This window comes from Mustelus asterias, chromosome 4, assembly GCF_964213995.1.
Source record: "Mustelus asterias chromosome 4, sMusAst1.hap1.1, whole genome shotgun sequence".
Classification (NCBI taxonomy): domain Eukaryota; kingdom Metazoa; phylum Chordata; class Chondrichthyes; order Carcharhiniformes; family Triakidae; genus Mustelus; species Mustelus asterias.
In genome coordinates, this window is record NC_135804.1 from 126,959,135 (window position 1) to 126,984,969 (window position 25,835).

A 25,835-nucleotide genomic window follows, 5' to 3' on the forward strand; every position below is an offset into this window, starting at 1 on the left:
TCCCCAGACTCCAGCTGAAATCTCTTGCAGCCAAGGCGGTGCTCAACACCAATCACCTTTGCGAAACCAGGCTCACTCTTCCCAATGACCTTCAGCTTGTCTGAGTGTCCAGCTATAACCTCTCTCTGATTGACTCCTGCACCTTCCCATGACAGAGATCAACCAAACTGGCCTTTAATTCCCTCTTTCCTGCCTCCCTCCCTTCCTGAAGCAAGAGGTCATTTTCATGATGGACCGGGGTGCATTCACAACCCTTTGTATGTATATGAGCTTTGGTGGCTACATCCTAGGTTAGCATTTATTGTCTATCCTAATTGCCCTTAAAAACTTGGTGGTGAGCTGCTTCTTTGAACCGATGCAGTCCATGTGGCGTAGCTGCATCCACAGTGCTGTTAGGGAGGGTGTTCCAGGATTTTATCACACGCAGTCTCGCACGCACACAGTCTCGCCCACGCCGTGTCCGCCCCGCGTCCTCTCACTCCCCCACACACATCACTTGCCCTTGTGCCCCACGACCCGACTCCACCAGCCGCTCTCTTCCTCACTCTCACCTTTACTGGATCTTTCCTGCTGTCCAATCAGAGGCCAGCTTCTCACTGATTGATGGAAAAACCAGCCTGTGATTGGAGAAGCATCTTCACAGCATCTTTCCAATGTTGTACATCAGCGACATTCTTGAACGCATTCAGCACAAACCCAGAGTTCCAGAGTTTGGGAAACGCGGAATAAGTTGGAATAGTTTTCAGTGGCAGGAGGGTCTTTAGAGAGATAGAGATTGAAAATATGAATAAAGAGCTGGGGGGATGGGAAAATGTTTTTTAACATGGTGAGTTGTGATCTGGAAGGCACTGCCTGAGAGTGCATTGAAAACAAATTTGGTAGGAGCTTTCAAAAGAAAATTGGATAAATATTTGAAAAGGAAAAATGTGCAGGACAATTGGGAAAGAGCAGGGGGCAGCTGGGATTAATTGGATAGATCTTTCAAAGAGCCAGTATAGACACAATGGGCTGAATGGCCTCCTCCTGAGTGGGATTGTGTTCAGTTACAAAATGGCCATTCTGAGCCTCTGCCTCAGGGACATTGTCTGGTTCTTTGTGGTGGAGGCAGTGGTGACCAGGAGGGTGTTGGGAGCTTGAGCAATGTTTTGTTATCATGGCTTCTGACTGGTGGAGGAAAGTTAATATCCCACATTGCAGATTGATTAAAAATAAGTCCATGGAATCCAGGAGAATGTAGCAAGCTGCGTACAGAATTGACTCAGTGCAGGAAAGAAAGTCCGAGGATTCAGAGTCGACCATTTAGGATGGAGGTGAGGAGCCATTTCTTCAACCAAAGAATGGTGAGCCTGTGGAATTCATTACCACTGAAAGTAGTCGATGCCAAAATATTGAGTGTATTCAAGAGGCAGCTGGATATAGCACTTGGGGCGAATGGGATCAAAGGTTATAGGGAAAAAGCAGGATTTGGCTATTGAGTTGGATGATCAGCCATGATAGTAATGAATGGTGGAGCAGGCTCGAAGGGCCAAATGGCCTCCTCCTGATCCTTTCTTCTATGTTCCTGTCTTTCAAAGAGTAATTGTTGATGGATGTTTTTGGAACCAGAAGGCTGTTTCCATGGAGGGGTTCTGCACCACACAGTGCTAGGACACATACCTTTTGTGGTATTTCTTAATAATTTGGACATAAATGTAGGGGGAATGATCAGGAGATTTGCAGACGGCATAAAAGTTGTCTGCATGGTTGATAGGAGAATTACTGTAGACAAGGAAGATATTCATGTCCTGGAATGGAATTCAACCTGAAGAAATGTGAGGAGCCGCATTTGGAATCAAATTAAGCCAAGGATTAGACAACATGTCGGAGGATAATGAGAGGTGTAGAGGAAATGAGAGACCTTGGAGTGAATGTCCACAGACCCCTGAAGGTTGCAAGACAGGTTGATAAGATGGTTAAGAAGGCATAGGGAATCCTTTCATTTATTAGCTAAGGTGTAGAATATAGTAAGTAGTCCTAAAACACCAGGTGAAAGTCCAACAGGCTTATTTAGTAGCACGAGCTTTCGGAGCGCTGCCCCTTCATCAGGCGAGTGCGCTTTAACCTGGTGTTGTGAGACAACTTACTGTGTCTACCCCAGTCCAATGCCAGCAACTCCACATCATGTATAGAATGTAAGGACAGAGAAGTGGTGCTGGAGCTGTATTAAATACCAGATAGTTACAACTTGAGTATTGTGTGCAGTTCTGGTCACCTCATGATGGAAAGGATTTAATTGCATTAGGAGTGGCACAGTGGTTAGCACTGATGCCTCACAGTGCCAGGGACCCAGGTTCGATTCCTGCCTTGGGTCACTGTCTGTGTGGAGTTTGCACGTTCTCCCTGTGTCCGCGTGGGTTTCCTCCGGGTGCTCCGGTTTCCTCCCACATTCTGAAAGACGTGCTGGTTAGGTGCATTGGCCATGCTAAATTCTCCCTCTGTGTACCCGAACAGGCGCCAGAGTGTGGCGACTAGGAGATTTTCACAGTTACCTCATTGCCGTGTTAATGTTAGCCTTATTTGTGACTAATAAATAAACTTACCTAAGGAGGGTCCAGAGGAGATTTACGCACATGTGGCCAGGACTGGAAAATTGGATTGGTTGGGACTGGTTGTTGAACAGAACAGGCTGAGGGGAGTATTGATTGAGATGTACAAAAATGCGAGGGTCCTGGGGAGAGTGGGACAGCCTATTTACATCAGCAGAAAGGTCAGTGACTAAGGGGCATAGATTTAAAGTGATTTGTAGAAAGGTTAGAGGGAGATGAGGAAACAGTTTTTCACCCAGAAGGTTGCGGGGTTCTGGAATCCGCTGCCTGAAAGTAGAGGCAGAAACCCTCAGCTGTCTGGGTATACCTGAAATCCCATAACCAAGTACTGGACAGGGGTTAGGCTCGTGCAGACGTGATGGGCTGAGTGGCTTCTTTCTGTGACATAAACTTTCTCGGATTTTAAATTCTGATGTTCACCCATGGAATCCCTACAGTGCAAGAAATGGCCATTTGGCCCATCGAGTCTGCACCAACTCTCTGAAAGAGCATCCCACCACCCTGTCCTTGCATTTAACATGGCCAATCAAACTAACCTGCACATCTTTGGACTGTGGGAGGAAACTGGAGCACCCGGAGGAAACGCACAGGGAGAACGTGCAAACTCCACACAGACACCCAAGGCTGGAATTGAACTCGGGTCCCTGGTGCTGTGAGGCAGTAGTGCCAACCACTGTGCCACCCTAATGTATGCAGAGAGCCAGCATTGAGGTTTTATTAATGAAATCCATTCTCTTACAGTGACTGTGCTTGCAATATTTAATGAACTACAAGCTGATGTGGATCTGTACGCCCTGCTGTTTGGAGAAAGTGTCCTGAATGATGCGGTTGCCATTGTCCTGTCTTCGTAAGTTTCCAGTTCCTGATTATTGAACAAGAGAAACTTGGTCAGTTGGTAATTAACAAGTCACCAGATGCATCCTTGCTGACAGCCACAACTTCATTCAAAGAACAAAGAAAATTACAGCACAGGAACAGGCCCTGCGGCCCTCCAAGCCTGCACCAGCCAGGCTGCCCAATTGAACTAAAACCCCCTACCCTTCCAGGGACCATATCTCTCTATTCCCATCCTAATAATGTATTTGTCCTGACGCCCCTTAAAACTCACTATCGTATCTGCTTCCATTACCTTCCCTGGCAGCAAGTTCCAGGCACCCACCACCCTCTGTGTAAAAAAACTTGTCTCATACATCTCCTTTAAACCTTGCCCCTCGCACCTTAAACCTATGCCCCCGAGTAATTCCACCTTGGGAAAAAGCTTCTGACTATCCACTCTCCATGCCCCTCATAATCTTGTAGACTTCTATCAGGTCGTCCCTCAACCTCCGTCGTTCCGGTGAGAACAAACCTCTCCTCATAGTTAATGCCCTCCATACCAGGCAACATCTTGGTAAATCTTTTCTGTACTCCAAAGCCTCCACATCCTTCTGATAGTGTGGCGACCAGAATTGAACACTATATTCCAAGTGCGGCCTAACTAAGCTTCTGTAAAGCTGCAACATGACTTGCCAATTTTTAAACTCAATGCCCCGGCTGATGAAGGCAAGCATGCTGTATGCCTTCTTGACTGCCTTCTCCACCTGCGTTGCCACTTTCAGTGACCTGTGTACCTGTACACCCAGATCCCTCTGGCGATCAGTACTCTTAAGGGTTCTGCCATTTACTGTATATTTCCTATCCGTATTAGACCTTCCAAAATGCATTACCTCACACTTGTCTGGATTAAACCCCACTGCCATTTCTCCGCCCAAGTCCAACCGATCTATATCCTGCTGTATCCTCTGATGGTCCTCATCACTATCCGTAAATCCACCAACCTTTGTGTCGTCCGCAAACTTACTAATCAAACCAGTTACATTTTTCTCCAAATCATTTATATATATATTACAAACAGCAAAGGTCCCAGCACTGATCCCTGAGGAACGCCACTTGTCACAGCCCTCCATTCAGAAACACACCCTTCCACTGCTACCCTCTGTCTTCTATGTCCGAGTCAGTTCTGTATCCACTTTGCCACCTTCGTCTCCTCATGTTGCGCTTTTCCTTTTACTTGTGAAATGCGGACTTTGCTGTTTCCTGTTTCTCAGTTTTCCTGGTGTTTTGAGCTGGGGACTGGGGTACTGCCAGTTTCAGTGTTCCCCTGTGCTGGTTTAGACACCTATCCCGACAGCCTCAGTCACACCAAGATCCAAGTGGCTGCAGGCCAGTGGGTTCTGTACCCACCCCTGTGGCATCATCTGGTGAAACTGCCAGCCACGTTTATATTGTAAGAGTTGGCATCTTGCATCAGGCTAACAGAGAGAAAGTAAAGTAAAGTTTGTTTATTAGTCACAAATAAGGCTTACATTCACATTGCAATGAAGTTACTGTGAAATTTCCCTCTCGTCCAGAAGAGATTTGAACCCTGCCCCCAGAATTGAAAAGTCACAGCATTTCCTGGTGCTTGAGTCATCGCACTTTCTGCACTAACACCCAACTAAAGAACCATTGAAGTCTAATATGCCCATCAATCCCAACCCATCTATTGCCCAGATCTGATTATTCTCTCATGTATCAGTTTGAGGGCCCCCTCCTGCTCTTATATTCCACTGCACAGAGTCCTAAACAGGAAGGGCTCCAGTGTTTAGCAAAGGCCCTTGAAGAGTATTCTGCTCTTTCGAGACAGTCTTTCAGGATGGGGGAGTGACTCACTTTCCCTCCAGGTGGATAGGTTCTGAGATGGTTGAGAGTCCAATGCGGGATCTGCAGACTGCCACATGTGGGGTAGTCTGCTTGAGGGGTTGGGTAAATGGATAGATTAACGAGATGCTAATAGGAGATTTAGAAAATGACAAGATGATTAAGCTGAGTCGATATGGTTTTATGAAAGGAGGAATGTTCCTCCTCCCTCTCCCCCATTCCAACCTGCCTCCCAACCCCCTGCAACTGAGTGGGCTCCGGAGGTAGAGATACCCGTCCTTCCTTTGAATTCCGTCTATGAGGTGGAGAGGAAGAGATGTGGATTCCTACGTCTAACCCAAACACACCTTGGGACATTAGAGCAATTTAGCCTGGCCAATCCACCTAACCCGCACATCTTTGGAGTGTGGGTGGAAACCGGAGCGCCCAGAGGAAACCCACGCAGACACGGGGAGAACGTGCAAATGCCACAAAAAACCTTGGGGAAGAGGAGAGGGTGGGTGGGAGAATAGGGGGGTGGGAGGGAGGGAGGGAGGGAGGAAGCGTGGAGTCCCAACAAGAAACCCAGAAAAATAATCACCATTCTGCAAGGACTAAATGAACATAGAAAACAGGTGATCTGGTTCACATAAGGAACTTTGGAGATGGTTCCAGTTAGGTCACTGGGATCATTATGGAGAAAACGGGCCCAGTAACTTACAAGGTTAAAGTCCAGGGCAACATTGTAAAGAAATACCTGGACCATCTCAGAGGTAGGGAGTCCCTGCCCGAGCAGGTCTCACCAGCTGTGGAGATGCTCCTTCCAGTGTCTACCCACAACTTGAAGCCGGCCTGTGTTAGCCCCTCCAGAAGAGGAGGACACAGACTGGAAGCTGGCATCGTGGCTGAAGCAGAACCCAGGGAGGAGCCCGCGTCAGTCACCCTGCGACACTCCCTCTGGACACAAAGGCTCCCTATTCTGTTCACACCACCAGGCCCAGCCCCGCCTTCGGACCTCAGACTGGCTGCCAACTGACAGAAAGGACCTTCTCGCGGTGGGGGACCTAAAGGGGGAGGGATGTTATAGTGGTCTCTGAGGCAATCAATAGATTTCCTTGTGGGCTTCGTGGAGTGCAAACTCTATTACTGAGTATGGGACGGCCTGTCCAATTGGGAGTGAGGGACGGCCTGTCCAATTGGGAGTGAGGGACGGCCTGTCCAATTGGGAGTGAGGGACGGCCTGTCCAATTGGGAGTGAGGGACGGCCTGTCCAATTGGGAGTGAGGGACGGCCTGTCCAATTGGGAGTGAGGGACGGCCTGTCCAATTGGGAGTGAGGGACGGCCTGTCCAATTGGGAGTGAGGGACGGCCTGTCCAATTGGGAGTGAGGGACGGCCTGTCCAATTGGGAGTGAGGGACGGCCTGTCCAATTGGGAGTGAGGGACGGCCTGTCCAATTGGGAGTGAGGGACGGCCTGTCCAATTGGGAGTGAGGGACGGCCTGTCCAATTGGGAGTGAGGGACGGCCTGTCCAATTGGGAGTGAGGGACGGCCTGTCCAATTGGGAGTGAGGGACGGCCTGTCCAATTGGGAGTGAGGGACGGCCTGTCCAATTGGGAGTGAGGGACGGCCTGTCCAATTGGGAGTGAGGGACGGCCTGTCCAATTGGGAGTGAGGGACGGCCTGTCCAATTGGGAGTGAGGGACGGCCTGTCCAATTGGGAGTGAGGGACGGCCTGTCCAATTGGGAGTGAGGGACGGCCTGTCCAATTGGGAGTGAGGGACGGCCTGTCCAATTGGGAGTGAGGGACGGCCTGTCCAATTGGGAGTGAGGGACGGCCTGTCCAATTGGGAGTGAGGGACGGCCTGTCCAATTGGGAGTGAGGGACGGCCTGTCCAATTGGGAGTGAGGGACGGCCTGTCCAATTGGGAGTGAGGGACGGCCTGTCCAATTGGGAGTGAGGGACGGCCTGTCCAATTGGGAGTGAGGGACGGCCTGTCCAATTGGGAGTGAGGGACGGCCTGTCCAATTGGGAGTGAGGGACGGCCTGTCCAATTGGGAGTGAGGGACGGCCTGTCCAATTGGGAGTGAGGGACGGCCTGTCCAATTGGGAGTGAGGGACGGCCTGTCCAATTGGGAGTGAGGGACGGCCTGTCCAATTGGGAGTGAGGGACGGCCTGTCCAATTGGGAGTGAGGGACGGCCTGTCCAATTGGGAGTGAGGGACGGCCTGTCCAATTGGGAGTGAGGGACGGCCTGTCCAATTGGGAGTGAGGGACGGCCTGTCCAATTGGGAGTGAGGGACGGCCTGTCCAATTGGGAGTGAGGGACGGCCTGTCCAATTGGGAGTGAGGGACGGCCTGTCCAATTGGGAGTGAGGGACGGCCTGTCCAATTGGGAGTGAGGGACGGCCTGTCCAATTGGGAGTGAGGGACGGCCTGTCCAATTGGGAGTGAGGGACGGCCTGTCCAATTGGGAGTGAGGGACGGCCTGTCCAATTGGGAGTGAGGGACGGCCTGTCCAATTGGGAGTGAGGGACGGCCTGTCCAATCGGGAGTGAGGGACGGCCTGTCCAATCGGGAGTTACAGCGGGGGGATTAAAAGCCATTGCTTTACTCTGAGCCAGTATTCTGTAGATCCTCGGGGGCTGACTTGCTGTGAGCCAAGGGGCCATTCTGGTGTTATCATAAAAAGGCCTTTGGTGATGGAGACTGGCCTTGGGGGAATTATCACAGTAAACAGGAGGTGAAAGGTTATGGGTGGGTCGGCAGGAATGTGGGGTTGAGGTTACAATCAGATCAGCCGTGATCGTATTGACTAGTGGAGCAGGATCGAAAGGCCGAATGGTCCAATTTTACTGCTCCTGTTTCCTCTGTATAGCCTGCTGGTTTGAACAGACTGAACGAGGAAAGGTTCGGCTGCTTTGAGAGTATCAGTGTGGACATTGCCTTTGCTCCTAGTTTTGTAGGGGATTTTCACAGTAACTTCATTGCAGTGTTAATGTCAGCCTACTTGTGACACTAAAACTAACATTTTACAGTTTATTTGTGTGTGTGAGAACGACCAGGGCTTCGCAATCCAGGAAGGCCGCAACACAAACTCGTTAATCACCCGTGGCTTGTGTTGGTGAAATTAGTAACACGGGGTTTATTAAAGTCCCTGTACAAGTAATATCTACCTTTCACCAAATTACTTTAACTCTCAATATTTCAACAGAATATTCACACTCAGACCATCTATTCACAGAATTCTTAATTGTTTTGGGAAACAGCAACTTCGTGAATCCATTGAGACTCGGCTGCCAAATGCAACAGGGTTTGAGTAAAGTCATGTATCTGCATGAAAAACCCACACTGCGTTGTGGAATAAACTTTGATTGTGTGAACTCTTGGTAGTATTTGCATAGAAGAATACATAATATTTGCATACTTGAATATGCAAAATGTTCATACCTCTGATTATGTATTAATTGCATGCATAAATATGTCAAATTGGAATACAGGAATATATCATAATCTCATGAATACATAATTGCAGACGCAAACCATGTATATGTAACAATCACTGACAGATGCAATATTTGCACATGCCAGTATAATAGAAATCATACATCATATTTACATGCATAAATACAGAATATTTGCATACTAGTAAGTGTAATATCTGCTCACATGTATTTGCGTACATGACACTAATTGGAGACATGAGTACATGTTATTCACATTGACAAACCCGTTATATTTGTACAGAGACATTCAAAACATGAATATATATCATGGAAATTGCCACGGGGGATTTCAAAACTGCAATTATCCTGTTTTTTAAAATCTGAATCTCGTTTGCATGCGTTCTCTTTGTGAATTTGTGCTATATTCCATACCTGGAATGGGTTTATCTCGATTAGCACTGGGAGCACAGTAAACTGGGTTTTGTCCTTGTGTCCTAGTGTAAATGTACCCCATACAATACCTGTTCAAAGACATCAACTGCTAATCCAGACTCTCAACTCTCTGAAGATTGAGTTATGATTTACCTACATTGCGGCTTATATCTAGTTTGAATTCCGAGATTGATTAGTCCTCTGTTTCTATCACCTTCCACCCAGTACCAGGATCATGGTGGCAAGGACAGGTTGGGCTGAAGGGCCTGTTTCCAAGCTGTAAACCTCTATGACACTGTGTCCCGGGGAGCTGGCTCCACGATTCTGCTCTGGGATATGAGGGTTTGGTTCAGCAGGAACAATAATTAGCTTTTCTTTGTGAACCCAGGATCTGAACTCGGTGTAATAACCAGATCGCAGGATTGTTACAGCACAGAGGGAGGCCATTCGGCCCATTGTGGCTGCATCTACTCTCCTAGAATAACGGCAGAAGTATTCCGAATACTCCGCTCAAACTCAGACTGACACGTCACACAGTGCTAAAGTTCAGGGGGTCATTAACCAATGTATGGAATAATGAATTATCCCATGAGTTTTTCAAAGGTTTTGTTGTGTGGTTGGTGCAATCTCAGTATTTAACCATGGGATAATCTTCACATTCTGCAAATCTCACTCATCAAAAACTTGGATTAAACCTTGTGACCGTCTCTAACTGACCATTACTTTTGGAGTTGGTTTCAATTGACAATTCCTAAATATAGATGATCTGATTTGCAAATAATGATCTCCTATTGTGTCCTGTGTTTGGAATTTAGCCCTCGCCCTTAGAGTCATAGAGTCATCATATTAAACTTTTGTGATTTTTTTTTTGAACTGGTAAATGTTGAGGGAATATTGGAACCAGTGTCTAACTAAAGGGCTCCATCACAAACTGAGCTGTTCAACTATCAGGATCGAGATTGATGGGCTGAATGGCTCCCTCTGGGATTGGTGATTCTGACAGTGCTCCCAGGTCTGTTTAGGAATGACATTGCTCCAGGTGTGCTGGGCAGTTTTTCACATCACCTCATGCTCGTCAGTAGGGTAGGAATACCCTGTGAGCTCACCGTCATCAGGGATACAAAGCAACACAGCGTGGGAAATAATTAAGCAATGGGATTTTCTGTGAATACTGTCTGGGAGATGGGGGGAGGTGGGGGTGCACTGGCGATCTGATAAAGAATGGCGAGTGGGCTTTACAACTGGAAAACAGCAGCAGGATGGCAAGCTGGGTAAACGAGAGACAGCAGTGCTCTCCACAACTTCCACATTCAAATAAAAATGATTTTTTTCAGCCAGACCACACCCTGTGGCTATCTATAGGCTGCTGCATTTTACCAGGATCCTTAGGAATTCCTGAATGAGTCCGGTTGGATCCATCCTGTCACCAGCCACCCAGCCCACGTCCCTCATCTTTGAAAATAATTCCAGGGTGGGATGGAGCTGGGGGGGTATGCAGGCTGTTGGCACAACTTTTAACTCTTGCAGGTGTACCTTCCATTTTCCACGCCTCCCCGCAATCCCCCTCCCCGACACCGCCGAGCCTGTTTTCAGATTGATCTTAAATCCTAGATATCTCAGTGGCAACTTGGTCACTGATTCAACGGCAGCCCCCAGCACTCACCCTACCCCTCCTATTGTTTCTGTGTGGGTGACAGGGTGAACTCTCGACAAGGGCACCTATAAACACTGACCATCCGCTCCCCCCCCAGAATGACAACTATCTCCCCCCTCCCCCCCCCCCCCCCCACACGGCTGGAGGAACTGTGACAGACTGCGAAGGGTTTTTTGATGGTTTGGGGCAGTGTGTTGATCTGAACCTTCTCTAGTTTTCGGTTGGATTTTGGTGTCTGATCACTAACTGGAATTTCTGTTTTTAGGTCGATTGTGGCATATCAGCCAGTGGGGGTTGGTTCTCACAATTTTGATGTGTCTGCAATGTTCAAATCATTTGGATTATTTCTGGGAATTTTCAGTGGATCGTTTGCACTCGGATCAGCCACAGGAGTGGTGACTGCACTGATATCCTTTATCTTGGTTTGATTTGATTTATTATTGTCACATCTATTAACATACAGTGAAAAGTATTGTTTCTTGCGCTATACAGACAAAACATACCATTCATAGAGAAGGAAACAAGAGAGTGCAGAATGTAGTGTTATAGTCATAGCTAGGGTGTAGAGAAAGATTAACTTAATGCAAAGTAAGTCCATTTAAAAGTCTTTGACAGCAGCAGGGGAGAAGCTGTTCTTGAGTCAGTTGGTACGTGACCTCAGACTTTTGTATCTTTTTTCCGAAGCAAGAAGGTGGAAGAGAGAATGTCCGGGGTGTGTGGGGTCCTTAATTATGCTGGCTGCTTTGCTGAGGCAGCGGGAAGTGTAGACAGAGTCAATGGATAGGAGGCTGGTTTTTGTGATGGATTGGGCTATATTCACAACCTTTTATCGTTCCTTGCGGTCTTGGGCAGAGCAGGAGCCATACCAAGCTGTGATACAATCAGAAAGAATGTTTTCTATGGTGCATCTGTAAAAGTTGGTGAGAATCGTAGCTGACATGCCAAATTTCCTTAGTCTTCTGAGAAAGTAGAGGCGTTGATGGGCTTTCTTAACTATAATTTCGGCATGGGGGAACCAGGATAGGTTGTTGGTGATCTGGACACCAAAAAACTTAAAACTCTCAACTCTTTCTACTTCATCCCCCGTTGATGTAGACAGGGGCATATTCTCCTTTACGCTTTCTGAAGTCAATGACAATCTCCTTCGTTTTGTTGACATTGAGGGAGAGATTATTGTTGCTGCACCAGTTCACCAGATTCTCTATCTCATTCCTGTACTCTGTCTCGTCATTGTTTGAGATCCGACCCATTAAGGTAGTGTTGTCAGCAAACCTGAAAATCGAATTGAAGGGGGATTTGGCTGCACATCATAGGTGTATAAGGAGTATAGTAGGGGGCTGACAACACAGCCATGTGGGGCATCGGTGTTGAGGATGATTGTGGAGGAGGTGTTGTTGCCTATCCTTGCTGATTGTGGTCTGTGAGTTCAGGATCCAGTCACTGAGGGAGATGCCGAGGTCCAGGCCACAGAATTTGGAGATGAGTTTCGTGGGAATAATAGTGTTGAAGGCTGAGCTGTAATCAATAAATAGGAGTCTGACATAGGTGTCCTTGTTATCTAGGTGTTCCAGGGTTGAGTGCAGGGTCAGGGAAATGGCATCTGCTGTGGACCTGTTGCGGTGGTAGGTAAACTGTAGTGGATCCAGGTAAGCCGGGAGGCTGGAATTGATTCGTGCCATGATTAACCTTTCGAAGCACTTCATAATGATGGATGTCAGAGCCACCGGCCGATAGTCATTAAGGCATTGGGATGATGGTCATCTCTTTGAAGCAGATAGGGACCTCAGATTGGTGTAAAGAGAGGTTGAAGATGTCTGCGAATACCCCCGCCAGCTGATACACTCAAATCCTGCGCGGATGTCCGGGTACCCTATCCGGGCCAGTTGCTTTCCGTGGGTTGACCTTTGAGAAAGCTGCTCTGACATCTGCAGTGGTGATCCCAGATACAGGTTCATCCAGGGTTTCCAGGGTGGAGGGCATGCTTTCGATTACCTCTTGCTCAAAACGGGCGTAGAATGCAGTGAGCTCATCAGGGAGGGGTGCGTTGGAACCGGCGATTTTACAAGCCTTCATTTGGCATGTTATGTCTTGCGGACTTTGCCATAGTCAGCGGGGTCGGTGTGGCTAGCTCGGGACTCTAGCTTGGTCTGGTACTGTCTTTTGGCATCTTTGATGGACCTCCTTAGATCGTACCTTCAGTTTCTCCCCGATCTTACCCGTTCCTCACTGCCTCCACTGGGTCCAGCCTGGGCCCAGCTCACTGTGTGCTCACCTAGAAACACAGCGAACAATATCCTGCATCATCCAATGAATTACACTCAGATCTGTACCAGTGCTCTGCCATTAACAACCTCATTCAGGGTTGGAGCAGATAAAATTGAATCGCTCCTTTCACTGATTGAGAATAACCACAAAGCACATTACCATCAATTAGACACTTTTAGTCTAGTCACTGTTATAATCTAGAAAATCTAGAATGGCAATCGCAGAGAGTACTGAGGGAGTGCCGCAGTGTCAAGGTCAGGACTGAGAGAGCGCCGCAGTGTCAGAGGGTCAGTGCTGAGGGAGTGCCGCACTGTCAGAGGGTCAGTGCTGAGGGAATGCCGCACAGTCAGTCAGCGCTGAGGGAATGCCATACTGTCAGAGGATCAGCTTTGAGGGAATGCCACACTGTCAGAGGATCAGCGCTGAGGGAGTGCCACACTGTCAGAGGGTCAGTACTGAGGGAGCGCCGCACTGTCAGAGGGTCAGTGCTGAGGGAGCGCCGCACTGTCGGGGACAATACTGAGGGAGTGCCGCACTGCCAGAGGGTCAGTACTGAGGGAGCGCTGCACTGTCAGGGGGTCAGTACTGAGGGAGTGCTGCACTGTCAGGGGGTCAATACTGAGGGAGTGCTGCACTGTCAGAGGGTCAGTACTGAGGGAGCGCCGCAGTGTCAGGGGGTCAATACTAAGGGAGTGCTTCCCTCTTGGTTCAAAGCCTCAGTGAGCAGTGAATTCTGGGTTGAGTCTTTCTTGGGAAAAGACTAACATGTTTCCGACCAAAATCAGAGGCAAAGAGACAAAACATTCAAACCGCACACCAAGACCCCCTTCAGCAAAATGCGTGTCGCGGGGGGAGCAGGGTGACTAGAAATGTACATTGTCTAGAACCCAGAATCCTGTCTGGGATCCTGGGGTGTGTCTCACTCCCTGTCTGGGATCACGGGGTGTGTCTCACTCCCTGTCTGGGATCACGGGGTGTGTCTCACTCCCTGTCTGGGATCACGGGGTGTGTCTCACTCCCTGTCTGGGACGCCTTGGTGTGTCTCACTCCCTTCTGGGATCCCTGGATGCATCTCACTCCCTGTCCGGGATCCCTGGATGCATCTCACTCCCTGTCCGGGATCCCTGGATGCGTCTCACACCCTGTCTGGGTGTGTCTCACTCCCTGTCTGGGATCCCTGGGTGTGTCTCACTCCCTGTCTGGGATCCCTGGGTGTGTCTCACTCCCTGTCTGGGATCCCTGGGTGTGTCTCACTCCCTGTCCGGGATCCCTGGATGCGCTTCAGTACCTGTCTCTGTCTGTTTGATCTTAACCTGAGTACGTTACAAAATTCACAAAGTTAAGAGACTTCCAGTTACTGGAGACGGCTCTTTTCTTCCTGATGTCCTGGAGCACCTTTCTGCTGGCTGAAGCATGTGGCTTTACAGGTAAGCAAATATAACACAGTCTTAAAACATTATCATGAAGGATTCACTCTCTAAGTGTATGGTATAGGAGTTAGCCTCTGGCTATATTGTCAGTACAGGCAGCCTGTACGGTTCCACAGTGTGTGTGGATCTGAGTGTGTGTGAATAGAATCATTACAGAATATGGCCATTCGGCCTATCTTGTCCGTGGTGACTCTCCTTAAAGAGCAATACCGCAATGCCCCGCCCTCTCCCCATATTCCTGCACATTCCTTTTTTTTCAGACATTTAGAAAAAGTAGAAATATTTACAGCACAGAAGGAGCCAATCTGGAGCCAGTCTCTCCACTGGCCAAACTCATCCTATTTTCCACTACATGATTACGGCACGAGAGGTGAATAACCAGGCATCTTTCAAACGAGTTGAGGGTTTCTACCTCTTCTAAAGTTCCAACGTGAGTTCCGGATCCTCTCAAACCTCTGGGTGAAAAGCTTTTCCCTTTGAATCTTTCTACCAGTCAATTTAAATCTATCACTCCTAGTCGCTGATCTCTCTGCTAACTGAAATAGATCTTTCCCACTCACTCTATCCGGGCTCCCCATAGTTTTGTACATCTCCAGAAAATTCCCCCTCAGCCTCCTCAGTTCCTTTATAAATCTCCTGATCATTCCCCCTACATTTGTGTCCAAATTAGCACAAAGGGCAGGGATCCTAGAACTGTGCTGTGCAGAACCCCTCCATGGAAATAGTCTTCCGGTTCCAAAAACATCCATCAACAATTACTCTGTTTCCTACCACACGCAGCATGGTGATACAGTGTTTCACACTGCTTCCTCACAGCGCCAGGGATCCAGGTTCGATTCCCGGCTTTTATTTTTAAACTGTCATTGAACCAATTCTGTACCCAGCTTGCTACATTCTCTTAGGTCCCAGGCGATTTTTTTTAACCAATCTGCAATGTGGGACATTGCCGAAAGTCTTGCTAAAATTCACGTAGATCGCATCAATTGCACTGCCCTCAATCAAAGATTGATTCCAGGTTTGAAGGGGCTGTTGTATGAGAAGCGGTTGAGTAGCTTGGACTTGTACTCGCTGGAGTGCAGAAGAATGAGGGGGGATTTGATTGAAGTATATAAAATACTTAACGGGATTGATAAAGTAAATGTTAACCAAATGTTCCCCCTTCTCGAACTATCTAGGACAGGAGGTCATAGTTGTAGAGTAAGAGGGAGGAGACTCAAGACAGAGATAAGGAGGAGCTACTTCTCACAGTGGGTTGTGAATCTATGGAACTCACTGGCCCAGAATGCAGAATCAATCAATGGATTCAAGAAAGAGATAGATAAATATTTGATCAAAAGCAGGATAAAGGGCTATGGAGAAAAGGCAGGGAAGTGGAGTTAGGATGAGATGGAGATCAGCCATGATCATATAGAATGGCGGAGCGGGCTCGAAGGGCTGATTGGCCTTCTCTCGTTCCTAATTGCTTTGTTCCTAATCCTCATTGTTAGTCAGACATGACCTTCCCTTAATAAATCCATGCCAACTGTCCTTGATTAATCCGTGCCTCAGTGACAGTTTGTCCTGTCCCTCAGGATCGCTTCTAATAGCGTGCCCACTACCTCTGTTAGACTGAGTGGCCTGTAATTGTTCGAACTGTCCCTCGCTCCCCTTTTAAACAAAGATACAAAGACAGCACGTCTCTGATCCACCGACATCACAGTTGTATCCAGTGAGTTGGAAAATGACCCTCCGCTATTTCCTCCCTGGTTTCTTTTAACAACTTGGAGAACATTTCATTCCACCCTGGTGATTTATCCACTTTCAAGAATGCTAATCCCTCAATACTTCCTCTCTCCCTTTGTTTCTCACATCTAACTTTTTACACTCTTCTCCTTAACCACATTGTCTGCAATGTCTCCCTCTTTTATGAAGAAAGGATTCATTAAAGACCATACCCACATTCTTCACCTCCACACATCGGTTACCTTTTGCTCTTCTCTGGGCTGTAATCTTTCCTTAGTTATCCTCTTAGCACATTGATAAAACATCTTTGGACTCTCCTTGATTTTACTTGCCGATATTCTTTCATGCACTGCCCTTGCTTTCCGAATTTCTTTTCCAATTTCACCCTTTCACTTTCTATAGCATTAAGCTCATGATGTCTGACATAATTTGATTTGATTTATTACTGTCACATGTATTAGCATACAGTGAAAAGTATTATTTGTTGTGCGCTATACAGACAGAGCAAACCGTTCATAGAGAAGGAAATGAGAGAGTGCAGAATGTAGTGTTACAGTCATAGCTAGGGTGTAGAGAAAGATCAACATAGTGCAAGGTAGGTCCATTCAAAAGTCTGATGGCAGCAGGAAAGAAGCTGTTCTTGAGTCGGTTGGTACGTGACCTCAGACTTTTGTATCTTTTTCCTGACTGAAGAAGATGGAAGAGCGAATGTCCGGAGTTCGTGGGGTCCTTAATTATGCTGGCTGCTTTTCCGAGGGAGCGGAAAGTGTAGACAGTGTCTGTCTGTCTTGTCCTGTAAGCTCCTTGTCATCCAGGGGTCTCTACGTCTGGCCGTCCCACCCTTTTTCTTTGTGGGAACTTTGGGGTGGCACGGTGGCACAATGGTTAGCACTGCTGCCTCACAGCGCCAGGGACCTAGGTTTGATTCCCGGCTTGGGTCACTGTCTGTGTGGAGTTTGCATGTTACCCCGTGTCTGCATGGGTTTCCTCCGGGTGCTCCGGTTTCCCCCCACAGTCTGAAAGACGTGCTGGTTAGGTGCATTGGCCATGCTAAATTCTCCCTCACTGTACCCGAACAGGCACCGGAGTGTGGCATATAGGGGATTTTCACAGTAACATTGCAGTGTTTTTTAAAAATTTATTCATTCATGGGACATGGGCGTCGCTGGCTGGCCAGCATTTATTGCCCATCCCTAATTGGTCTTGGAGGGCAGTTGAGAGTCAACCACATTGTTGTGGTTCTGGAGTCACATGTAGGCCAGACCAGGTAAGGACAGCAGAATACCTTCCCTAAAGAACATTTGTGAACCAGATGGGTTTTTCCGACAATCAACAAATTATTTCATGGTCATCATTAGACTTTAAATTCCAGATATATTTTATTGAATTCAAATTCCACCATCTGAACCCGGGTCCCCAGAATATTAGCTGAGTTTCTGGATTAATAGTCTAGCGACAATACCACCTCCCCATAATGTAATGCCTAATATAAGCCTACTTGTGACACTAATAAATAAACTTTAATTACTCTGAACCCCTTCAATCTGCCATTTGAATTCCTCTCTGACACTGATTTACCTTCAGGTTGCTGTTCCTAATCCATTTTTTTCTAAATCACTATTCAGCTTTGTGAAATGGGCCTTTCCCCAATTGCAAACTCTAAATCTTGTCTTATCTTTATCCTTTTCCATAATTATGTTAAAAGTAACCGAATTCTGATCACTACTGCTGAAATGCTCCCCCACGGCCAGTCCTTCCACTTGTCCAGCTTCATTTTCCAAAATCAAGTCTAGAATGACACTCTTTCTTGTTGGACTTGCTACAGATTGGCTAAAAACATTCTCCTGAATGTAGCTCAAGGATCCTGTTCCCTCCATTCCTTTCCGACTAAAGCTGCCCCAGTTTATATTGGAGTGGACCTTCAGTGGGAATATGGTTAGTTTGATCAGTTTTTTAATGTAATTGTTTTGCTGTGCATCACTGTAAGCCTCACGATTTCCTGAGGAACTCAGAATGACTTGTGTTCGGTCTGAAGTGAGACTTTGTGAGTATCAAAAGATGGATCGGACTGGGCTTTGATGGAGAGGTGGGTGGGAGAAAACTTGTGTGGAACAGAAATCCAAATGGATAAAAGTAAATTACCGCAGATGCTGGAATCTGAAACCAAAAGAAAAAATGCTGGAAAATCTCAGCAGGTCTGGCAGCATCTGTAAGGAGAGAAAAGAGCTGACGTATTCAGTCCAGATGACCTTTTGTCAAAGCTAAAAGGCATAGAAAGTGGGAGATATTTATACTGCAGGGTGAGGGAATGAAAGATGAGTCATAGCCACAGAAACCAGGGGAAAAGACTGCTAATGACAGTCCACAGAGAGAATAAAGGGTGTGAACGGCCAAACGGCAGAGAAGCTGAAATCAGAGGGTAAGCTGTGACAGATGAGGATGTGGGGGGAGGGGGCGGAATGGATGAGAGAGAGATAAAATTTAGAAGAAACGGGGAGAAAAGGTAAGGAAATCGGGGATAAAGTAGGGGGTAAAGTGGGGGGAAGAAAAATGAAGAACGACAATGAAGAAATAAAAGGTAGAGAACAGTAAAAAAAAATTAAATGAAATGAAAACAAAGGGGTCGAGGTGGGGTATTAGCTCTACCTGCTGAGATTTTCCAGCATTTTCTCTTTTGGGTTCAAGGGGCCGATTGGCCTCTTTCTGTGCTGGAATGCTCAGTGACATATCAGTCTGTGTAGCCTTCAAAATAGGGAACCCCTGAATTATATTATTTTGTATTTGTGGAATTTGAAAGTGGATTTAAATCAAATTGCATTTCTGTTTATGCCAACATCCTGTTTTGGAAACTGGATTCTGATCATTTAATAAAATAAAAATGAAAGACTCCTCTTGCTTGCTGTTTTCCAGGAGTTGTGGCTGTCCTATTCTGTGGGATCACACAGGCTCACTATACCTACAATAACCTATCTCCTGAGTCCAGGATCCGCACCAAGCAGGTCAGACATTGTTATTTGCAATGTGTTAATTGGAGATTGAGGTTTAAAGAGAGGGTTCAGTTACTTTGCGAATAGCACACCTTTTGAAACTCTTCCTCCAGTTTCTCTGTGTCAATGTTGACTCCAGAAATTGAACATTATTTATCTGTGGAAATATTGATGGCTCTTTGTGATGTGTCATTTGTGGAGTAATTTCTCATTTGAATTACTTTGCTTCCCAGATAAGTCAGCAATCGAGATTGATTTGAGATGTTTCAGTGAAGAAGCTCTGGCACTTTCCCTGGCCATTGAGATGGATTTTAAGGTGCAGCTTTGGGCTGAGTGTGGGACATCTGAGCCTTGGTCCAGCTCTCTGGACACTCATCTCTATCTCTCCAACTTTCACAGCTTCAATTCACTCTGACCAACCAGGTTAGGGGTTGCCAACTCAAATTGAGGTGGTGGGATCATTCCTGGAGCTTTTGTCACATGACCTGCACCCCATAATGCCACCCCCCCCCCCCCCCCCCCCCCCCACTCTCCTACCATTGGTCCATAGTCCAGCTGCACTGCCTCCTCAAGACCACCCAGGAAGGGAAGAAATCTCTGTTACTGAATTGAATTCATCCTGTCAGAAACACCCATATTTCCCAATCTCCAAGATTATTATAACCAATAAATTACATTGCTCAAAAGAAAAGGGAATGCAAGCCTTCTTTAAACATCTCTGACAGTGCAGCACTCCCTCAGTACTGACCCTCTGACGATGCGGTATTCCCTCAGTACTGACCCTTGTGACAGTGCGGAACTCCCTCAGTACTGACCCTCTGACAGTGCGGAACTCCCTCAGTACTGACCCTCTGACAGTGCAGAACTCCCTCAGTACTGACCCTCTGACAGTGCGGAACTCCCTCAGTACTGACTCTCTGACAGTGCGGCACTCCCTCAGTACTGACCCTCTGACAGTGCGGAACTCCCTCAGTACTGACCCTCTGACAGTGCGGCGCTCCCTCAGTACTGACCCTCTGACAGTGCGGAACTCCCTCAGTACTGACCCTCTGACAGTGCGGAACTCCCTCAGTACTGACTCTCTGACAGTGCGGCGCTCCCTCAGTACTGACCCTTCTGACAGTGCTGCACTCGCTCAGCACTGACCCTCTGACAGTGCGGAACTCCCTCAGTACTGACCCTCTGATAATGCGGCACACCCTTAGTACTGAAGATCCAGGGGTTTTAAATCTAAGTAGGCAGTGAATAGCTACATGTGTCACCATTGATTTGAACATTGGACTGAATTCTCTGTCTCTGAAGGATCTGAATTGCAGCCAGTTATATTCATGTTTTGCTCTCTGTGTCTCTCGCTGGAGTCGATTCTCTCTGGCAGTGGAAGTGTTTTAATGAATTATGCCCCCGGCTCAAATCCCAGAGCAAATCCTTGCCTGCTGCTGCCCCCCTCACCCGCCGCCCCCCTCACCCGCCGCCCCCCTCACCCAAATATTTGTACAAAGTCCTCCTCTTAGCCCTCCTACGCCGGCCTCGTTCTCATCTTCCATTCACAGGATCCATTCAGTATTTCCAAGTTGGCCAGATAATGAGTGTTCTGATGATTTGGTGACTATCCTAGGCGCTGGTTTACAGAGGGCGACTTGGGCGGGGAAGATATAGGAAGAATGTCAAAATCAAACTCCTGGAATCTGGGTTTGCTGTCTTGCGGAATAACTGTTGGGAAAGTGGTGACTGCTGGAGGATTTAATTCCCAGCTCTGTGCTTGAACTGATTCTTTAACTGAGACTCTGGCAGTGTTGTGTTTGATCATGTGATTACACTGATCTCATATGAATTAATATAAAAATGATGTATTTTGTTTTTTTCAGTTATTTGAACTCCTCAATTTCTTGGCAGAAAATTTTATCTTTTCCTACATGGGATTGACGCTCTTCACGTTTGAGAGCCACGCCTTCAATCCCACATTCATCATTGCCGCTTTTGTATCCTTTCTGATTTATTACCATCTGATGGGCTGTTGCCATTCTGGTCTAATTAATGACAACACGAATGTGCCACCAATAATCACCCCCAGCAATAGAGATACAACATTTGACATTTATTATCAACATGCCGGGGGCGGTTACCATCGGGCAGAAACTAAACGCAAGCTAGCCAGATAAACGCAGTGGCTGCAAGAGCAGGTCAGAGGCTAGGAATCCTGCGGCAAGTAACTCACCTCCCGACTCCCCAGAGCCTGTCCACCATCTACAAGGCACAATCAGGAGTGTGATGGAATACTCCCCACTTGCCTGGATGGGTGCAGCTCCAACAACACTCAAAAAGCTTCACACCATCCAGGACAAAGCAGCCCGCTTGATTGGCACAACATCCACAAACATCCACTCCGTCCACCACCAACGCACAGTAGCAGCCGTGTGTACTATCTACAAGATGCACTGCAGGAACTCACCAAGACTCCTTAGACAGCACCTTCCAAACCCACGACCACTACCATCTGTAAGAACAAGAGCAGCAGATGCCTGGAAACTCCACCACCTGGAGGTTCCTCTCTAAACCACTCATCATTCCTGACTATCGGCTGTTCCTTCACTGTCGCTGGGTCAAAATCCTGGAAATCCCTCCCTAACAGCACTGTGGGTGTACCTACACCACATGGACTGCAGCGATTCAAGGAGACAGCTCACCATCTTCTCAAGGGCAATTGGGGATGGGCAATAAATGCTGACTTTTTTTTTATTCTTTCATGGGATGTGGGCGTCGCCAGCATTTATTGCCCATCCCTAAGTGCCCTCCATTTCATAGGGCTTTTGAGAGTCAGTCACATTGACCTCGCCAGTGAAAGCCACATCCCAGGGTGAATGAGTAAAACTGTGAAGTGTCTACTTTGTAAGTGTTTTGTTGAGAGGTGAGGCAGCCGGTTCCTAATCCCTGTGTTGATATGTTTGTATTGCTAAAGTATTGGTGATAGATTTTTAAATCTGTGATTATCAATCCTCTGACAATCGAAATAATCCCAAAATATAAAGTATTTTAAGAACAAAGAACAAAGAACAGTACAGCACAGGAAACAGGCCCTTCGGCCCTCCAAGCCTGGGCCGCTCATTGGTCCAACTAGACTATTCGTTTGTATCCCTCCATTCCCAGACTGCTCATGTGACTATCCAGGTAAGTCTTAAATGATGCCAGTGTGTCTGCCTCCACCACCCTACTTGGCAGCGCATTCCAGGCCCCCACCACTCTCTGTGTAAAAAAAACGTCCCTCTGATATCTGAGTTATACCTCGCCCCTCTCACCTTGAGCCCGTGACCCCTCGTGATCGTCACCTCCGACCTGGGAAAAAGCTTCCCACTGTTCACCCTATCTATAGCCTTCATAATTAAATAATATTGTTGAGAGAATGGGTTTGTCTGAATGCTTGTTCCTGTAAATTATAAGATGAATTGATCTAAGTTTTAATGACAGTGTAATTGTCTGGGTTTTTATTACTTGGACAGAATTTTAATTGTGCAGCACAGAGTACCCTGGCTCTGGAAATACATTTTCTATTTAATCTTGAAACAAAAGATTTGTTTTTGGATTCTTTCTGGTGACCTGGTGGAAGATTGTGATTTGTCTCTGCATTGTAATTCCAGCTGTTCATTCCTTAATCCATTCGCTTAGCTGGCTGTGTTCCTCGGGAGAGCTGCGAATATTTACCCACTTTCGTTCCTCCTGAACTTGGGTCGAAGGAAAAAGATTGGTTCCAATCTGCAGCACATGATGATGTTTGCCGGTGTGTTACAGTCACTGTGTGAATTTTATCATTCAACTACATCCAGATGTGATGTATTCAAATCCTATAGCTCCTTTCACTTCTCTCAACATCTGGCACCATCACTATGGATGCTATAATCCCACCACAGATGGCAGGGTGGAATTACAGCGTGATGTTTACATACATTTCTGCTAGAAATTGGAATTCATAACAGGAAGATATAAAGAAGAAAGAACAGAATGTGGGACTTTAAAATGTGGGCTGAGTTTCTATCTGCATTTCCTGCTCCAATTATCCCCTTTCCCCAAACTGCACTCCAGCTCAGGTTTGCCTTGCCAAGGGAGAATGACTGATTTTTTAAAGTATTTTGGAGTTTTTTTTCCCCTCGCGTCCACTCTGCTCTCTACATGCCTGTTACACTTCAAACCTCCGTGTATCTGTCACATGTGCAGGAAGGTCTGACAATGGATGAAACCTTTCACCTTGCTCTCGAGTGTCTCTCCCACACTGAGGACAAACTGAGGTCTGTCAGGCCAATCGCAAATCTTTCTCACCCACCTTCTCCCTTAAGCATTGATCTAGTGGTGCCTTTAGCCAATCAGTGCCTTTATTCTTGGACTGGCAATGTTGGTAATCCACTTGCAGTTTTCCAGTTAATTCCATGGAGAATTTAACCAAACTCTTAATTAGTTTATCTCCAAATTTCACAACGCATTTTATGTTCTGAGAAAAGAGACATGCTGTAAAAGCTTTTCATCTTGCACTCATCAGGACATGTTGCAAGAATATCAAGTTGTAAAGAGAACAACAACTTCTATTTCATCAGAGGATGTTCTTGCTCTCGAGGGAGTGCAGCGAAGGTTTCCCAGGCTGATTCCGGGGATGGCGGGACTGATGTATGAGGAGAGATTGACTAGGTTAGGATTGTTTTCGCTGGAGTTCAGATGAATGAGGGGGGATCTCATACAGACGTATAAAATTCTAACAGGACTAGACAGGGTAGATGCAGGGAGGATGTTCCCGATGGTGAGGGAGTCCAGAAACAGGGGTCACAGTCTGAGGATTCGGGGTAGACCATTTAGGATGGAGATGAAGAGACATTTCTTCCCCCAAAGAATGGTGAACCTGTGGAATTCATTCCCACAGGAAGTAGTTGGTGCCAAAACATTGAATGCATTCAAGAGGCGGCTGGATATAGCACTTGGGGCAAATGGGATCAAAGGTTATGGGGAGAAAGCAGGTTTAGGCTATTGAGTTGGACGATCAGCCATGATTGTAATGAATGACTGAGCAGGCTCGAAGGGCCAAATGGCCTCCTCCTGCCTCTATTTTCTATGTTTCTATGCTGATTGGCTGGTGAGTGGTCTCTAATCGATAGGATTGTTGCCATGGAGAATGCTCCAGTTAAATGATGATTGACAGTTATCTGCCAAGCTTTGCTTATATTCAATCTGGTAGGTTGACTCTGGTCAAGGCATTGCCATATGATTGAACCCTGGGCTGTTTAGTTGAAAAAGGCACAGTGTATGTCCGTGTTCCCTCTGTCTGCAAAGGCCAGGATCCTGTACATTAACATAACACATGCATATTAATATACATGCTCATTAATATCTATAGCTTCTGGCATTCGTGAGTCACATGGTGAACCTGATTGATAATCTTAAATTGGTGTTCAGTGTAATTCTTGGCACACAGGATTGTTTAGCCGCTATTGTCCAATCATGGAATCACATCTAATGTTGAACATTGTGCAGTCTGTACTTTGCCCACTGCGAACGGCAGAATGGACTTTAAAACAGAAACTGCTGGAAAAACAAGTCAGGCAGCATCTGTGGAGAGAGATTAGAGCTAACATTTCGAGTCTGTATGACTCATCTTCCGAGTTAAAGACAGGGAGAAGTGTGATGGAATTTATAGTGTTTAAGAGAGGCTGGAGAACAGAATAGAAGGTCGGGGCAGGTGGGAGCTTGGAGAGATTGCACAGATGTTCCTGAAACATGTGGCTACATGTCCAGCATCAGGGCAGCACTGGAATTCATATATCACTTTACTCGCATGATAGGCAGAGCATCTTTCTGGCTTGACAGTTGCATCATGTTGGTAGCAAAAATAGGAAGGCAGATTATTATCTGATTGGCTGTGGATTGCGAGAGGACACTGTGCAATGAGATGGCTTGGACCCTATTTACGAGGTTGCCAATATGGCCAATCATATAACACGTACAACTGTAGGAATTCCAAGGCAAATATTGATTGGTGAAAGTAGGCTTGTGATTGATCGTTACAGAGAGCTTACTGGTAGATTTCTCAATTAGCACGTCAGGGCGAGGAAGGCCTGCTCCATTTCAAAAGTGAATCTGAAACTTTAAAACTTTAATCATAAGTCAGGCGTCCCAAAAGACTGTTGGATCATCAAAGTTTATTTATGAGTGTCACAAGTAGGCTTATATTAACATTGCAATGATGTTACAGTGAAAATCCCCTAGTTGCCACACTCTGGCGCCTGTTCGGGTACACTGAGGGAGAATTTAGCACGGACAATGCACCTAACCAGCACGTCTTTTAAACAGCATGTCCCAGCCACTGTGCACAATGGGCATTGTACACACCATACCAACCAGCCTGTGCTTGTAAAACTCAACACTGGACGGGATTTTGTGGCCCTGCTTAAACTGAGACCGGAAAATCCTGCCCGAGGTCAACGAACCTTCCCATTGTCCGCCCCTCACCCACACCGATTCCCGTGGCAGGCGGGGCGGTAGAATTCCGGCAACAGTGTCCAACATTAGATGTGATTCCATGATTGGACAACATTAGCTAAACAATCCTTAGTGTGCTAAGGATTATATTGACAGACAATTTAAGATTATAAATCAGGCTCGCAGTGTGGCCTAGAAGCTAC

General features: G+C 46.8%; 1 protein-coding gene across 2 annotated transcripts in view; it reads left to right on the forward strand.

Annotated features, from left to right (window-relative positions):
- Positions 1–25,835, forward strand: part of slc9a6a (solute carrier family 9 member A6a) — a 60,285-nt gene that overhangs the window by 16,016 nt on the left and 18,434 nt on the right. The window contains exons 6-11 of one of the 2 annotated variants that reach the window (XM_078211734.1): positions 3,327–3,432; positions 11,041–11,187; positions 14,367–14,467; positions 19,103–19,191; positions 21,045–21,158; positions 22,840–22,951. In XM_078211734.1, coding sequence (XP_078067860.1) covers positions 3,327–3,432; positions 11,041–11,187; positions 14,367–14,467; positions 19,103–19,191; positions 21,045–21,158; positions 22,840–22,951 — 669 coding nt within the window. Of the gene's footprint in view, positions 1–3,326; positions 3,433–11,040; positions 11,188–14,361; positions 14,468–19,102; positions 19,192–21,044; positions 21,159–22,839; positions 22,952–25,835 lie in introns of both variants that reach the window. The other variant, XM_078211733.1, reaches the window with a different exon arrangement.